This window comes from Helianthus annuus, chromosome 8 (assembly GCF_002127325.2).
Source record: "Helianthus annuus cultivar XRQ/B chromosome 8, HanXRQr2.0-SUNRISE, whole genome shotgun sequence".
Classification (NCBI taxonomy): Eukaryota; Viridiplantae; Streptophyta; class Magnoliopsida; order Asterales; family Asteraceae; genus Helianthus; species Helianthus annuus.
In genome coordinates this window covers 114497556-114516063 of record NC_035440.2, presented here as the reverse complement: position 1 = coordinate 114516063, position 18508 = coordinate 114497556, and the positions used below count along the sequence as shown (strand labels likewise).

General features: G+C 38.3%; 1 protein-coding gene across 1 annotated transcript; it reads left to right on the top strand.

Annotated features, from left to right (window-relative positions):
• Positions 1–17591: 17591 nt before the first annotated feature.
• On the top strand, positions 17592–18203 carry LOC110880485 (trigger factor-like). Its single transcript, XM_022129006.1, has one exon. The coding sequence runs from the start codon at positions 17592–17594 to the stop codon at positions 18201–18203; it is 612 nt and encodes a 203-aa protein (XP_021984698.1).
• Positions 18204–18508: the final 305 nt, after the last annotated feature.

Here is an 18508-nt window from a genome sequence, read left to right as displayed (position 1 = left end):
ATATGTAGAAAACGTGGGTACTGCTTGTGATCAAGTGTTGGCTGAAATTGACTGAATCCAATTGACCCATGTGACTCCGGTTGGGTATCGGGTCAGGCGTCGAGTCGGGTATCGAGTTGTCGGGTCTTCAGGAGCCTGCTTATTATCCTCTCCAGCTACAAAGAAGTTTGCCCTCAAACTTGGAATCGGTTCATCAGGATCATAGTAGGGTTCAAGATCAGCTATGTTGAATGTGGATGCTTCTTTAGGAGTTCCCGGTAGGCTGACCTTGTAAGCGTTGTCGTTAACCTTTGCCAAAATTGTAAATGGACCGTCAGACCTTGGACTAAGCTTGGATCGGCGTTTGGCTGGAAAACGATCCTTACGAAAATGGACCCAAACGCGGTCACCAGGTTGAAAAAAAATGTGCTTGCGCCCTTTGTCACGATGGTACTTGAGGAGCTCATTGGACTTTGTGATTTTATCGTGTACTTGCTGATGCAGAGTTTTGATGTCAGCAGCACGATCACTGGCTTCCTGGTTAAACTTGGTAGATGTGTCGAGGACGGCTAGATCAAACGGTGTCTTCGGAATCAAACCATAAACAACCATAAACGGACTAATACCGGTAGTCTTGTTGGGAGCCCTGTTATAAGCAAATTCAGCCTGAGGTAATAATTCTTCCCACTGTTTCAAATTAGTAGTGACAAGAGCTCGAAGTAAGGACCCAAGGGTGCGGTTGGTAACCTCTGTCTGCCCATCAGTCTGTGGGTGACTAGAGGTACTAAATTTTAGCTTGGTACCCATTTTTCGCCATAAAGTTATCCAAAGGTGACTTAGAAATTTGACGTCCCGGTCACTAACCATAGAGCGTGGAATTCCATGAAGACGAACAATTTCTTTGAAATAGATGTTAGCCACCTGGACAGCATCATATGTGGTATGACAAGCAATGCAATGAGCCATCTTTGAGAAACGGTCTACCACTACCATTAGGGGTGTGCAAAAAACCGAATTAACCGAATCATAACTGAATTAACCGATAAAACCGAACCGGAAAAACCGAACCAAATAAAAAACTGGTGGGTCAGTTAATGTTTTTTTTGAAAACCGAATGTAGCGGGTCGGTTATGGTTATCATTTTTTCCATACCCACCATAACCGAACCGAACCGACATGTAATAAATCTTTGTAGAATTTAGGACTTTTCACCATCTTTTTAATATTTGAGGTTTTTGACTGAAGATTTTTTGTAGTTATTGGTTTTTCATATGATTTTGTGGTTTTGGTTGAATGTTTATTTGAATTTATGGAATGTATCATATCATGTTATTTGAATATCCGATAATAATTGGTATTAACATTATAGATTATATGTATTTTTTAATACTATGTAATATACTAATATATACAAATATGCAATAACAATTTATTCCATCTTAAAAAATTAAGCTATTTTTAGCTAAGCTAAATACACGGTTAACCACCCATAACCGACCCGGTATAATCATCAAAACCAAATAACCACAACCACCATAACCGATCGGTTATGGTTATGGTTATCCAATAACCGACGTCACGGTTATGGTTATAGTTTTTGGTCAAAACCGATCCAAACCGACCCACAAACACCCCTAACTACCATAATTGAATCCTTTTGGCGTTGCATGCGGGGTCAACCGATGATGAAGTCTAGACTAATGTCTTCCCAAGGGACAATAGGTACAGGTAATAGCATGTATAATCCATGGGGAAAAGAGTGACCTTTGGCTCGGTGGCATGGTAAGCAATGACGAACAAAATGTTCCACATCACGAGACATTTTGGGCCAAAAAAATGATTCTACAGCATTGATAGAGTCTTGTCTATACCCAAGTGCCCTGCTAAGTGTAACAACTCTCACCAAAACTATAAATTATTATTTTATTTGTCCAATAGGAAACCTTAATTGAAACACCCAAGTAATTATGCATAAACCCTAAAATTATTAGAACATTCAGAATCAGGATCAGGGCCCCTAAAACTCAAGGGGGCTAAACCCTAATTGATATTTATCTCCGAAACTCGCTGTCTAAATCGAAATTTCGTTGTACGTTGACTCACCAGGCCTATACCAGTGACTAACCTACCCTACCCTACTTTGACACCCCAGGCGACACGCGGGACAAGCCGCGTATTCTTCCGCTACACGCGGGAGGTGCAAATTTCGGGTATAAATAGGGGGGGCCTGGGACTTGCATTCTGATGTTCGTTCGACGTAAAAATTCGAAATATACGTTGAGTTATACACTGTTTAATATAAAAACACACACGTTCACGAAACGCTGCCGCGACAAACAGGGTAATAACTCGATCGCTGCTACGATTAAATATCCGATCGATTGAAACTATCCAACAGGATGTTTAAGTGCTGCCCGCATTAGGGTTATACTTTGTTATTCGTCGTGATTCCGACAGGATGTTTGGGTGTCGCCCAAATCCGACCTATACTCTGTCATTCGTTGCGAATCCGCTTGATAGTTAAGTATCGCACTTTGACATTCGTTGTGAGGGTTGTATCTCGTGAGTTATCGTAAATGCTGTATTAGTTACTGACCTAGTTTTCGTGTGCATTGTTATTTGAATTAGGTTAATCAGGCTAATCAGTAGGCTAAAACTTAGGTTATCGTAAATGTGAGTCATTCTCTTTTTACAAAATTTACTTTCAAAATCATGTTTGTTTCCAAAGTTATAATTACAGGGATTAAGTTTATGTAATCTTCAATTAATGCCGGTATGTGGGGTTTTGTATACATTACTTATTTCCTGTCACCATTGGACAACGAGTTAGCCAATGGGTGACCTGACCATAGTCACAGAAACGAGTCGAGTGACAAATACCGATTTGGGGTAATTGGTTGATAGAAACATTGTAATCTCCCTTAATAATGTGAATTATAACAATGTGTCTTTTTATTTAAAATGAATGATTCACTCAGTAATTCCCCGCTGACAAAATATTTTACAACATGTTTCAGGTGACCTACTGTGAATCAAGTACAAGTGCTACGGAGCACTCCCAAAGCTTAAAGTAGTGGCTTGAATAAATAAATAAACATGTTTTGTAAAATAAAGGAATTATGAAATTCCTCTGCTGTAAATTACGGGGTTTATCCCGAATTGTAAATAAATAATACTCGGGCATTTTCAAGTTTAAAACGATCCTGTTAAAGACTTCCGCTGTAAATATAAATACCACGGGTTTTCTGTCCCGCGGCTCCTGGACCGGGTCAAACCGGGCACGGGGGTCATGACAGAAAAAGGTGGTATCAGAGCCACTGATTTAAGCCAATTAAGTATTTAGAAATACTTAATTTATGTTAGTGCAATAACGTCTGTAGCTTCCGTAAACAAGTAGTCGTATTTTATATAGTTGTGTATATGTTATGTTTGTGTGTATGTAAAGCAGGACAGAATCGGTGAAGTTTTTGTTATGTGCTGTTGATGCCAGCCGATCGGCTAGACTAGCCGATCGGACAGCCCGGCCGATCGAGCAGACTACTCGATTGGTTAGGATGTTCAGCCGATCGGCTAGTCCAGCCGATCGGCCAGCACTCTCTTATTCTGTCCTTGCCTATAAATAGCTGGTAGGTTAGTTTATTTAGAACCTTTTTGACACGTTCACTTGCCACCTACCTTTTGTATGTCTGAGTTTCTTTCTGGTTCCAGTATACTTTCACATCATTCAATAAGATTTCAGACGGTGATTCAGAGTAGAATATTGTCTTTGTATATCTGCTATGTGATTACATGAATTCCGCGCATTGATCACTTTACGATTCAACTACGTTTACAAACAGGAAGATCCCATCAGAGGGACCAACAAGTGGTATCGGAGCAGTAGGAAGCTGAATCGAGATCTACAGAGACGAATTCACCGGAATTCAAAGCCGTTCTTGTTGATTTAGAGACGAATTCACCGGAATTCAAGTCGTGTTTACTGTGACAGAAACAAATTTCACCGGAAATTTGTTATTTCTCTCACTCCGACTCAAATTTCACCGGAAATTTGACCGATTCTTCTATATTCTTCTCAGATCTAGCTTTATCTTTCACTTTTACATCATAAAACTAGAAAAACTTAAAATTCAGTGAGATTTTACGGTTAAAAACTGACAAATTTGATATCAATCGAATCGAAATCATTAGAATTACAATCCTACAAAGTTTCACAATCAAATTCAATCTAAAACTTGTTCAAATTGATCAAAATCCATGGAAAACTGTTCATGTTTCCTGATGTCAGCCGGTCGAATGACCTAGCCGATTCACGTACTTGCTGACGTCATCATTCCAGTTGCATAACCGCTCAGATATTTTCAAGTGTTGCTGACATCATCAGTGTTAGCCGATCGAAAGAGCAGTTCGAACGGACAGCATTGTTGATTTTTGACATTGTTACTGATATCATATTGTTAGCCGATCGAATACGCCACTCGATCGGACAACAATTGTGTTCTTACTACATTGTTGTGTTTGTCAGCCGATCGAACGAGTCACTCGATCGAACGAGTCAGCCGATTGTGAGTGTGCCAGTCGATCGAGCGAACCATTCGATCCAAGTGTCTTTGTGTTTACATCTTTGAAATTCAAAATTTTACCAAGTGTTTGATAATAATTTCAGGTACTTAACAATGGAAGAGTTCATGAACCCATTCAGTGAAATGTATGCGTTTGCTGGAAATGGTGGAGATGATTCAACAAACCGAACAAATGAGAATACTTCAAGTACGAGAAAGACGTTGACAGAAGCAGTTAGTGTGGAAAGTGCTTATGGAACCTACAATAAGCCACCAAAGCTGTTAGCAATTGAAGATTATAACCATTGGGCAAAGAGATTCGAGGAATGGTTGAAAGCCTTCGCGTACCCCAGTTGGAAAAGCTTAAAAAATGGTTTTAACAATGGAAGAGAAGACTTTGAGAATATGTCAAAAAGTGAAGAGATTGAATATTTTGTGGCTGAACAAAAATGTTTAGCTTTGATTAATCAATCAGTGAGAGAAGATATTATCTCACTAATTGATTATTCAAATGCAAAAGATCTCTGGGATAAGCTACAAAAGAAATGTGTCGGTACTGCAGAAATCATTAAAAACAAAAAGAAACTGCTAAAAAAGGAATTTGATCTGTTTGGTTGTCTTAAAAATGAGTCTGTTCCAAAAATGATTGAACGTTTCGGGCATCTAAAGCTAGAGTTGGCCAGGCATGGAATTGTTTTTACTCAAGAGGAGCTTGTAGACAAGTTATTTGATTCTTTACCAGACGAGATGGATTGGCAATATTTCGCAATGATGATCAAGAATACAATCCAACCAAGTGATCTGACAGTTGATTTGCTGATAGAGAAACTTGAGAGCCATGAGCTCGAAATAAAGAAAACACATAAAGTCAATCACTCGTTATATCATCAAAATGTGGAACTCTATTATCCAAAGAGCTTGATTCAAAAGACAGGATCCCCAAAAACAGCCTTCACTGCAGAAAGTTCACAACCCACAACTCAAGAAACCTCACACAGTGGTTTTCATGGAGGAATGTCTTCTAACACCACAAGTCAAGGACCTTCTTCAAGCACATCAAGCCAACAGCAAACTGCACCAAAGAATGTTTTTCAATGTAACATTGCAGTTGACTTGAAAAATGGTCAGAATTTTAGTGAGGAGTCGGCGAAACAACAGATGATTTTCTTGGCATCTGTATTGGAGTCATATGAGGGGTTAGTTGCTGGGAATATAGGTAACACCAACCTGACGAAGGAAGACTACGATCAAATAGATCCTGAAGAAATGGAGCTAATTGATATTCGTTGGGCTATGGCCAGTGCTGTTCGTCGAGCACAACGCTTCATGGAAATAACTGGCAGGAAAACAATTGGTGGTCCATCTACCAAATTGGGTTTCGATAAGTCTAAAGTGACATGTTTCAAATGCAAACAAAAAGGTCACGTTAAACGAGAATGCAGAAATGAGTATGTTGATGAATCGGCTAATCCGTTTCGAGAAGATTATTATAAGAAAGCCGTTTATCATCAGAACAAATCGGAACCTCCAAGGCTGAAGCAGATCGAAGAAAAAGAAAAAGAAAAGTCAAGAGCTCTAGCGGTCATTCATGATGATGAGGGATACGACTGGAGTGAGTTATTGCCGGAAGAAGATGCGGTTGGTTACGCATTCACAGCAGGAAAGATTGTTCCGTTCAAAGATACAAGAATAGAAGAAGAAAAGTTTGTGAACAGAAGAATAAAGGCCCAAACGAAAGTAAGCAGAATCTATACCATTTACAAAGAAGCAAAAAGGGCTAAAAGGTGGGATCCAGACAGGGAATGTTACCTTGATCCTCAAGGTAATATCGCAATCGATCCAAGTTCACTCAGTATTGATGGAATCATTCAGCAATATGCTGAAGAAGAGGAAGCTAGACAAAGAGAATGGTGGGGTGAAGGTGAAAAGAAAGTGAAAGAGAAAGAAGAAAAGGCGAAATCGGCAGAAAAGAAGATTGATGATGGAGTGATATACATCCCAGGAGCTTACAGCCGAAAATCTGATGAAGATGGCAGACAAAGTTCTAGCTGCGAAAGAACTGGAGGTAGATTCTAGTTCTGGAACTGAGTCAAACGCCAAGGTCAGTCAGATAAGCATGAATGTAGTGTCAGGTAAGAAAGACAAAAGCGAAAGTAACGGCAAGAATTGCATGAAAAATTGCAAAGATTGTAGTACTATCGCTTATCTCAACAACAAAAAGGTTGAAGATCTGACTAAAAGAGTCAGAGAGGTTGAAAACCAAATCTTAAACCGAGATAAATTGCTAAAAGCTTCAAATGATCATGCAAAAGAATTAACAGAAAAAACTGAAAGTGATAAAAGTGACATAGAAAGAACTAAGAAAGAAAATGAGAAACTCATTCTTGAAAATCGTCACATCACTGAAAATTTTGAGAAGCTTAAGCGAACGGTTAAAGATTCGGATGATCGAAATGGGAAAACAACAAAAGAAAATGTTCAACTGACGGGTGTGTTAAGGTTTAAAGAAGAGTTAATAAACAAACAATTGGATGAAATTGCTAATCTGAAGCTTCAATACCAAGAAGCAAAAATCTAAAATGAACGCATCCAATTAAAATTAACCAGTTACAACTCCGCGAGCTTTGTTCTGCAGCACATTGTTCCCAAACCAATCGGGAAAAACAAAGCTAGCGAAGATGTATTTTCGGACGGAACTGGAGTGGGATATCATCAAGTCCCACCACCTGTTTTAAACAATTTCTCAAAGAAAAAGTCCGGACTGGTTAATGATGATGAAAATTCAGATGAAATAAAACTTCCAGAGTCGATTGATGTTACATTCTCAGCATCATCATCTGATGATAGTGTTCAGATTGATATTGTCAAAAGCATGGCAGAAAGTGTCTTAGAGTCTGATTCAAATGAAGATGATGGTTGTTACTTGGATAAATACATTCCGAAACAAAAATCCAAGAACAACTTAAATGAAGAACCAAATCTTGTCATGTACAAGATGTTGGGTTCAGATAAGTTGTTTTCGGATACTGAGTTTCCAATTGAGAATGTAAATGTCAACAAATTGAAAAATGTTTACAAATTAATCAAAGTTGAGCTGACAGAAGTGAAGAGTTTGAACCAAATAAAAAGTCAAATGAACTTTGAAAAAGATAAAGCTTACTACAAGAAACCCGTTATTCCTCCACGTTTTTCTAATAACAATCGAAACAATTGGTCGAGTGGATTTCAGGGAGGTAAGTATTATCAGAAGAAAAATGTTCAAAACAAGAAATTTGTTGAAAATAAAATTTTTGTGAACAGTTCGAATTCATTTTCTAATGAAGAACCTAAAATCTTTTCAAAATCGAACAAAGAGTTCTTTGAAGAAAAAGCTTCACAACCTCAGTCTGAAGGCACTAGTCGGGCTGTTGACACCCGAACATGCTTCAGATGCAATCAAGCTGGGTATATTGCACGAAAATGCACCAACTTGAAGTCTAAGACTGATGTTGTTGAAAATCAAAAGAAGAAAAATGAGATAAAAAAGGCTCCATTGATTGTTGAGAAAAAGGATTTGAAAAATAACAACACAAAAGTCAAAACTGAACCTGTAAAGAAGATGGAAATTAAAAATGGTAAATTTTACAAACGGGTCGCAACAACTCAACAAACATGGAAGCCAAAAGTTGCAGAAATGAATGCAAGTGGTTCAAAATCAAAGGTTTCTGTAATAGAAAAACAATCATCTTCTACCATATCGGTAAAGATGAGTGTTCCTGAAAAGAAAAAGATTCCATTATCTCAACAAGTTTGGAAACCAAAAAGTGAGAATAAAATTTCAACTTCCGAGGTTAAAAAGTCTGAAGAATCAATTACGGTTGATTATGATGCAAATTTTCCACCTCTCAAGGCTGGAAATTTCAAAATTCAAATTGCAAGAGTCAAAGTTACACCTAAGGCTGATGAGGCCTGGGTGGACTCGATGTTTGACTGAACAATCTGATTTGCCGGAGCTTCCTTGATCGCGAAGCATGTATCGGCATCCTTTATTGAAATGTTTTAATCATGGTTGTGTATGTGCAGGATCTTCCACAAATTGTTTCAAGATGGATCATGGACAGTGGAGCTTCCAGACATATGACAGGGAAGACTGCATTATTGTACGATGTGAGAAATATAAATGGAGGATATGTCGGATTTGCGGGCAATCAAGGTGGTCGTATAGTTGGTGAAGGAACGTTGTCGAATGGAATTATAACGTTTGAAAGAGTAAATTATATTGCTGAGTTGCAGAACAATCTACTAAGTATTTCTCAGATCTGTGACAGAAAGTACACCACTCATTTCACTGACAAAGAATGTTTGATTCTAAAACCGGGATTTGTTGTTCCTGAAGAGTGGGTCATCATGAGAGCACCAAGAGTCAACGATCTGTATGTGTTTGATATGAGCATAGCTACTACAACGACAGGTCAGGCTCACTGTTTCGTGTCAAAGGCAACTGAGAAGGAGTCAAGATTGTGGCACCGAAAGATGGGACATATACATCTTCGAAAAATGAATCACTTGGTGCATAATGATCTAGTTACAGGAGTTCACATAAAAGGTTTTCATCTAGATGGGGAGTGTATAAGCTGTATTAAAGGCAAACAGAAGAAAAAGTCGCACCCCAAAAAGCAAGTCAATTCAGTTTCACGGCCGTTGGAAAGACTTCACATGGATTTATTTGGTCCAGTGAATGTCAAAAGCATTACAGGAGATTATTATTGCTTGGTCGTCACTGATGATTACTCTAGATTTTCTTGGGTATATTTCTTGAAAACAAAGAATGAAACATTTGACAGTCTGATGGCGCTATTCAAAAAGATTGAAAATTTGTTCCAGAGGCGTATCCGAAGAATTAGAAGTGATAATGGTACTAAATTAAAAAACCACAAGATGGAAGAATTTTGTGAAGAAAGAGGTATATTGCATGAGTTTAGTGCTCCGTACACTCCACAGCAAAATGGAGTAGCAGAACGCAAGAACCGGACGCTAATCGAGACAGCCAGAACTATGCTCACAGATTCAAAACTTCCAACAAATTTCTAGGCTGAAGCTGTTTCTGCCGCATGCTATACTCTCAACAGAGTTCTCACCGTGAAGAAATTCAACAAAACATGTTTTGAATTGATCAATAACCGCAAGCCTAACTTGAAGTATCTTGAACCGTTTGGGTCACCATGTACGGTGATAGAACCTTTTGGAAAATTTGGTCCGAAGTGCATCGAGGGTATTTTTGTTGGATATGCAAGTCCTCTGCGACGTGTCTTTGTGCCAAGTGAAAAGCGGATTATTGAAGCTGCAAATGTTGAATGTCAAGGTAACACGATGCCACCTCAGAACCCAGGAGATTCATGGCGTTATCATTATGACACACTGTAGGATTCCTTTGATGTGATGGAAGAACCTGAAGATGAAGAAGACTTCTTTAATGAGCTGGACATTCTTAGAAACTATGAGTCATCAGAAGAAAGATTTCCAGCACAATATTCTAGGAAACCTCAGAAAACTTCAAATGATGATGAAGCAGGTCCTGGTAATGTTGGTGAACAAGATGATACTCCAGAGAATCAGACAACAACAAATGATGACACAACATCTGATATTGGTCCAACTTTTGATCAATCATGGCGATTCTGAATCTGAGGGGGAGCAAATCCAGATCTTAGATCAAGCAGATCCTATCAGTGAAGAAGGTGCAAATCAAAATGTCACTAATCTGGAAAGCAATGTGGATGTTCCGAGTGAAGTAATGCCTAGAACTCTTTCATATCATCCGGAGGAATTGATCATTGGAGAACTTCAATCAGGAGTTCGCACCAGACATCAAATTGACCAAGGACTTACTAGTTTTTATTCATTAGTAGCACCTTTACAATCTGAATTTTCACTATGTTGTTTTATCTCGCAGATTGAACCTCGAACGTATAAAGAGGCACTTACTGAAGATTCTTGGTTTTAACGCGATGCAAGAAGAGTTGAACCAGTTTGAGAAACTAGGTGTTTGGAAATTGGTAGATTTACCAGAGGGTCACAGGAAAATCAACACCAAATGGGTGTTCAAGTGTAAGAGGGACGACAGAGGTGTAGTGGTCAGAAATAAAGCTCGACTTGTTATTCAGGGCTTCAGTCAACAGGAGGGAATTGACTTTACCGAAGTATACGCTCATGTGGCACGACTAGAAGCAATCAAGATTTTCCTAGCGTTTGCATCATGGAAAAACTTTAAAGTCTACCAGCTTGATGTAAAGTCGGCTTTTCTCTACGGCAAAGTGAAGGAAGAAGTGTATGTGGGACAGCCACCGGGTTTTGTCGATCCACACCACAAGAATAAAGTGTATCTCTTGGATAAAGCGTTATATGGCTTACACCAGGCCCCGAGAGCCTGGTATGAGACGTTATCTCAGCATTTGCTAGCCAATCACTTCATCCGGGGAACAATAGACGCCACCCTCTTCACAAAGATAGTCGACGGTCATCTGCTGATAGTACAAATTTATGTGGATGACATAATTTTTGGGTCAACAAATGAGGACTTGTGCAAAGATTTTGAACAAGTGATGAAGCAAAAGTTCGAAATGTCATCAATGGGAGAAATGAAATTCTTTTTGGGACTCCAAGTTCATCAACTTCATGAAGGAATTTTCATACACCAGACAAAGTACGTGCATGATATTCTAGAGAAATTTGGAATGTCAGGTTCTACTCCTGCGGCAACTCCATTGGCAACAAATCATGGAATTCACCTAGATCTCACCGGAGATAAGGCAGATGAAACTCTCTATCATTCCATGATTGGTTCTTTGTTGTATCTAACTGCTTCAAGACCCGACATTATGTATCCGACGTGCCTCGCAGCAAGATTTCAATCTAACCCAAGAGCTTCGCACTTGATCATTGTGAAAAGGATATTACGCTACCTGAAGGGAACTCCAACGTTGGGGTTGTGGTATCCTAGAAAAAGGTGATTTTACGCTCGAAGGGTATTCCGACTCGGATTTCGGATGCTGCAAAGTCAATGCCAAATCAACAGCTGCAGGATGCCAGTTCTTTGGACCTCGCTTGGTCACCTGGCAGTGTAAGAAACAAACGTCTGTGGCGCTATCCACATGTGAAGCAGAGTACATTTCTGCCAGCAGTTGCTGTTCTCAGATCCTGTGGATACAGCAACAGATGCGCGATTACGGTTTGCAGTTTCTTAACACTCCTCTTTTTGTTGATAATGAGGCCGCAATTAATATAACAAAAAATCCGGTACATCACGCTAAAACCAAACATATAGAAATTCGTCATCACTTTATTCGCGATTGTTTCGAGAAAAAGTTGATACGAATTGAGAAAATCCACACTGACGAGCAAAAAGCTGATTTACATACCAAGGCATTTGATAGAACACGTTTTAAATATCTTTTAAAACTTAATGGTATGATGCTTTTGTCGGTGAAGGATGGAATCGTTGGCGTTGATGAGGATACCACTGTAGATGATGTTGACAATCTATCTGCAATGGTTTGTCGATTTTTTACCTGTTTTGGTCTTTAGGGGGAGATAGATATATTTGTATATACTTTTTAGAAAATCCAAAAACATTAAAAAATCAAAAAGCAAAAAACATTAAAAATCAAAAAGCCAAAAACATGATAAAAATCCAAAATCCAAAAACAATAAAAAATGAGTAAAAGAGTTTGTATAAAAAGGGAAAATGATAGTACATTAGCTAGACTGTTACGGTATGCTAAAAATTTGTAACGTTTTAAAAGGTTTAAACAGTATCACTAATGATGTGTCGATAGGTTTTTGCACAGTTATTAGATTTTTTCGGGATATAAACTTAAAAACATAAAACGAGACTTAATTTGTGGGGAACACTATTTGGATATATAGGTAACCCCTGAAATCTCGTTTGATAGGTCCCTTATTCTGAGATACTAGGTCTTTATACTCAGTGATATCTGGGGTATTATTCCGGGACTTCTGCTGAATGGAAGTTCTGACCTAGTCCCCGAATAATACTTTACGCAAAATGCTTGAAACATAGCATCGCCCTCAGCAAGCTGATGAAACAATAAAATTGATAGTCGCTGCTGTTGAAATCAAAAGATCCTCTAAAGGGGACACACCGAAAAGTCGAAGCCGTCATCTCTCTGCGTATACGGAAGTATCGACCTGAGCTCTCACGGCCCTCGCATTTAACCCCTTACAGATATCATCTGTGGTATACTCACCTGTAAGACTGAATATTGGGAACTTGATACGGGAGTATATTCAAAAGGTGGGACACATAAATGAGTCAAGTTATTAAGACATCTAAATCGTATCCTGAATAGATTGAATTCTGTGAGAAAACTTAAAATGGATCAGTATATCGACAATCGAGGTGAATTGTTTAATCCTGAATATGAAATGAAGCTTAACGGTACTTGTAACATGTCTAAAAAGCTGATATGATTCCCTGACACGCTCAACAAAAATTTGTTTGTATATAGATTTCTTTCTTTATATTCTGTCTTTCAGTTTCAGTTATATGTTTATAGTTTAGAATCTGCATTAAAAATTCAAAAAGATTTTACTCTTCTGTTTTATTTTTGACAAACCAAAGTGGAAGATTGATCTTCAGATTCACAGTCTGATGCAAGATGCAGGAAGTTGTTCTGAGCTGAAAAACAAGTTGGGAGCTAATCTTGATATGAACAAAGAAAATAAAAGTTAAAATGCAAGTTCATTAAGTTGAAACTTGTAAAATTGTCAAGAAAATGTTTAAAATGTCAATGTGCTTTTGCTTGGAGTCAACCAAGGTCATTAAGTTGAACTTGGTCGACAAATTAATTACCTAGGGTCATTAGTTTGGACCTAGATACTTAAGTGGATTTCTCGAACACTGATAATGTGAAAAAGATCAAAATGTCAATTCTATTTGAAAGTCAAAGTGCCTTTGATCGAACAGGCCAGCCGATCGGCTGGACCAACCGATCGTAGTGCCTAGCCGATTCAATGACATACTATAAATAGGAGTCAACTGCTTCATTTGTTCCTTTTCACTCTCCGCTCGAACCAAAAGCTTTCTCAGTCGATTCACTATTTTATATTGATCTTCATCTCTTTGCAACAATATTTTTGATTTGTTGGCTTACTCATCATCTCAAATGCCAAAGGTATGTTTCTCAAACATCAAAATCTTTAAATTTCTTAAGTGTTCTTCATGTTCATATCTGTCGGTGCATTCAAACTCAGATTTAGGAAGTTTTAAGATGTTTTGATGAAATCTAGTTATAGGGTTTTGTTCGGAATGCAAGGATCTACAAGTTTACCGGATCAATTTCTAACAATCATGCTTAAATTTGATAGATCTAGGATTAAAGTATTACGGCTGTCGGCATGTTCATGGTTAAATTAAACTCTGTTTAGGATGTTTTAGACAAGAATGAACATAGGGTTTTGATCGCGACAACATTAGGAACATGGATCTGTGTTTGATTTGTGATAATTAGCATAAATTTTTGAAACTGTTAGATCTGTTCTTCATCAAAGATGTCAGCCGATCGGCTGGACCAGCCGATCGGACAGCATTCATAATGTGTTTTAGTTTTTGTTGCATTAGGTAGTTCATGTCTTGAAAAATGTTCCTTGATTGTGTTAAGTGATTGAAATGAGGTTTTGCATTGTGCTAGCCGATCGGCTAGACCAGCCGATTGAATAGCAATATGCTAGCCGATCGGCTACACCAGCCGATCGAATAGCAATATAGATCATGTGTTAGTGTTGAGATAGTTGGTAGTTCAATATTGTTGTCTTGTAAAGTGTGCTAACTGTTTGCTATGAAATCTATGTGTTCGAAATTCTTTGAAGAATATTTTTTTGGGTCACAACATTGTCAGCCGATCGGCTGGACCAGCCGATCGAACAGCAATGTGCCAGCCGATCGGCTGGACCAGCCGATCGAACAGGAAATGTTAACCTATTGAAAAACATATGTTAATCAATAGGGTAGCATTATTTGTTGAAAAATTAATATTCTTCACATACTTAGATTTCTGTGCATAAGTTTGTCAGCCGATCGAAGAGCATTTGCTAGCCGATCGGACATCATTTATAAAAACTTCCTTGTTACATTTTGTCAGCCGATCGGCTAGACCAGCCGATCGACCTGGCATTGTCACTTCTTCATTCTCAGCCGATCGGCTGGACCAGCCGATCGACCAGGAACTGTCTCTATAATCATCCTCAGCCGATGGAATAGTAATGCTCTTTGATCGACCAGACCAGTCGATTCTATAGTGTTGTCACATAGGAATGTCAATGTGTTAGAAAAATTTTCAGAATTTTCATGTTCTTGTTTGAATAATTTTCAACTGAATAATTTTTACAGGGACGAGGAAAAGAGAAAGACAAGAGTCATAACATTTCCTGTGAAATTGATTCTGGAACAACCACTCGTACTGTGGTAGAAAGAATGGCAACATTTTTGAGAGAAAGCAGAGTAGCCAAAGCAAAGTCTGATAAAACTGTGATTTATGAATCACATGTTAGGACATTCTTGAACACTGCTAGATATGATGATTCAGACAAGATGATACATGCAGTTTTAAGAAAGAAGGATCAAGCTGGAAAAGATGTTGATGTGGAGTTTAAGTTTGATGTAGGAGATGTGAGGAGAGTTCTTGACTTACAAGATTCTGACAATGATCCAACAATCATGTCTGAACGACTTGTAAAAGGTTTGTGGTGTAGAATGGGATTCACAGGGCATATAAATGGAAAGATGTATAAGAGAAGTTTCTCCAAAGCATATAGGTACTTGATGCACTGTATGATACACTCAATGGGACATAGAAAGGGTGCATACGATGAGGTTGCAGATTATATCATGAATATGGTTACAAGCTTGGTGCTGAACAGAAGATATAATATTTCACAAGTGATTTTTGAGTACATGAAAGAAAATTGCCAAGCTGGAGCTGATAAGTACATTATGTATCCCAGATTCATCATGATGCTACTAAATGACAAAATCAAAGATCTTCCGAAGGACTGTGAGGATGTGATGGAGATGAGTGTTGTAAATAAGACAACAATAGGAAGAATTACAAAGGATAAGGATGAGAAAACTAAGGAGTTGATTTGTAGAATAAAAAATAAAACATATGTTGCTCCTGAGAATGATAGATGGAGACATGAAGACAGCAACTCAGACAATGAAGATTCAAGGATGAATGAGATGGTTGAGAAAAAGACTAGGTGGTGGCATGTTAGAGATGGAAAAAGGAAAAGGACACCTAAGTCATCCCCTGCGGTTGTTATTCCTAAAGAAGGAGAAAAGGGTATAGTGAAAGGGGGAGCATTAAGACAATTAGATCACATATGATTTAAATGTTACTAATGTTATTGTCTATGTTGTCTTGTAGGGTCTTCTGGAGAGCCGCAGAAGAAGCTAGTGGATGAAACAGTTCTAGAGCCATCTGTGGTGATAGAACAAGGTGCTGATTTGTTAAAGCAATCTTTGGAGAGCTTTCTGAAAAAGAATGAAGAAGTTGCAGCTAAACAAACTCAAGGAACAAGTGCTCATGCTGAAAAGATTACAAGGGTTCAACCAGATTCAGAAGTTTTAAGGAGTTCAAGTGATGGAGATTCTGAAGCTACTCTATCTGAATCCGAATTAATTCCTGAAAATGTTGGTAAAGGTAAGGCTCAGTTGAAGAAAAGACCTTCAAAGAAACAGAAGGGTTCAGAAGAAGAAGATTCTCCTTACGATCCTGAAAAGTCAAAGAGACAGAGAAAGAAACGAAAGGCAGCTCCAGTGGGTGTAATTCCCAGAAATGTCAGATCAAAGAAATCAGGAGCTGAGTCCCAGAAAGATAAGGAAGGAAAGGCAGCTAAACATGTTCAGAAAGAAAAATCACCAAGTATTGATGTTCCAAAAGAACGGGAGGTGAAAACGAAAGAAGTTCCAATTGTGGAAACAGAAAAGAAGACAGATGATGATGATTATGTAGAGATAACTGGATTCAGAGCTGCTAGTCCAAAACCTGCTCAACAAGAGATTCTTCAGTCATCACGACAGAAAGAAGACTTTAACTTTGATTTTGATAATATCGGGTCAGCTACTGGTATTTTCTCTGAAGATATGCCTGAAGGTGAAAGTGACATGTTTAATGATCAAGCGGTTAAAGATTTAACTAAGAGAATTAAAGAACTAGAAAAAGAGAAAACAATAGCTGAGGAAGAACGTAACATGCTGAGAGGAGAAATTGATGAATTAATGGAAGCTCACAATAAAATAGTTGCAGCGTTGGTTGAGAAAGAGAATAGAATGAATCAGATGAAGGATGAGGCAGAAGGTAATTCTAAAGTGATTGAGTCATTGACACAAGAGATATCTTCTTTGAATGCCAAGTCAAAGGATCTGGAGAATGTGAATCAAACGTTAAATCAGCTTCTTGATGAGATTAGTGAAGCTTCGTCTAATGAAATGAAGGCCATGAAATTAGAGATGGAGGCCATGAAAGCTGATAAAGTAATGAAAGATCAACAACTTGAGATGCTGATTGCTGTGGTTGAAAGTCATTTGAAGAAGAACATTCATGTTGCGTATGACGAAATTGATGTGATAAGAGCAAACGAAAGAAGATTGGAGCGTGAACGTCAAATGGCTGAAGAAGCAAATCTAAAGAATAAAGGAATAGTTGAAGAGGTTGAGATAGTCGATGCATCTTCAAGTCAACCAGAGGTTGGAGGTTCGTCTTCACAACCTGATATTGAAATGATTGAGATTCAAGAACACGAGGTTGTTGACGATGATCAAGAAATGGTTGAAGCAGAAGCTCAAGAGCGTCATGAACCAGAATACTTGATTGTTGGTGAACCTATTGAACCTCTCATTGCAGAAAATGTCCTTCGAAGAGTGGAAATTATTCAAAGAAGAAGAAGAGCAAGGAAGTACTACTGCTTGAGTATACAACTGACAAATTTGTGTTAGTAGGAAATGCTTACCCTGTGCCATATAATTCTAAAGAAGTGGCAAAGTTGCTAAAGTTCATGGATCTAAAAAGAAAAGGAAGAATAGCACGTGGAGAGGTTGTGGATGAAGATTCTGATAGAGAGTTGTTCGGTGATGATGAAGAAGAAGATGAAGATGATTCTGATGAAAAAGATGATAAAGCTGATGATAAGTCTGATAAAGATGACAAAGGTGATGACGACAATGATCAGGGTGCTTCAGGTTTATTAATCAGTGAACCAAATATTCAAGAAAGAGTAGATGAGCTGATGAATAATGAGCTAAATGAGCAGGAGGATGAAGTTGACCATGAAGCATCATCGTCTGGAAAACAATCTGTTGATCAGGTATTTCTGTCTAACCCTACTGTCATTTTCTTATCTGGTAAACAACAAGGAGAGGTAGAGGTTAAAAGAACTCGGGCTGAAATGTTAGAGGAGTTGGGTTTGGAGGATGGAAAATTTAAATTTGATATTGAAGACGAAATTCCTCACTCACCTGCAAAAGATTTTGAGCCTAGATACCCTCATGAAGCTGATCATTATGATGAAGTGATTGTTGAAAGCGCATCTGATTCAGAAGAAAATAGGGTGGATTTTCATTATGAAGGTGAAGATGTTGCATTTCCTACTTTCACAGAGTTATTCTAGGAAAAGAATGAAGACGAGTTAAGAAGAAGGATTGAAGAAAGGGTTGCTATAACAGATATTCCTGAACCAGTTCCTAGAGAAATAACAGCTGAAGAAAGAAAACGATGGTTCAAGAATATGCCAAAAGAAAGAAAGACTCTCAGGGCTCTTCAATACTTTACTCATAACAAAGACCTTTCTTGGGGAGATATTTTATCTTGGGGATATCTGGAAGATTTGAAAGTCTATGCAATCAGAAGGGAGCAGGGTGTACAATACTTTGAATTCTTAGCTGATATAGCTACTTTACCCTGGTGGGACGTAGA

What these genes read in the sequence shown, in the direction of transcription:
- LOC110880485 (XM_022129006.1), top strand. Translation starts at nt 17,592, where the DNA reads ATGGATCTAAAAAGAAAAGGAAGAATAGCACGTGGAGAGGTTGTGGAT.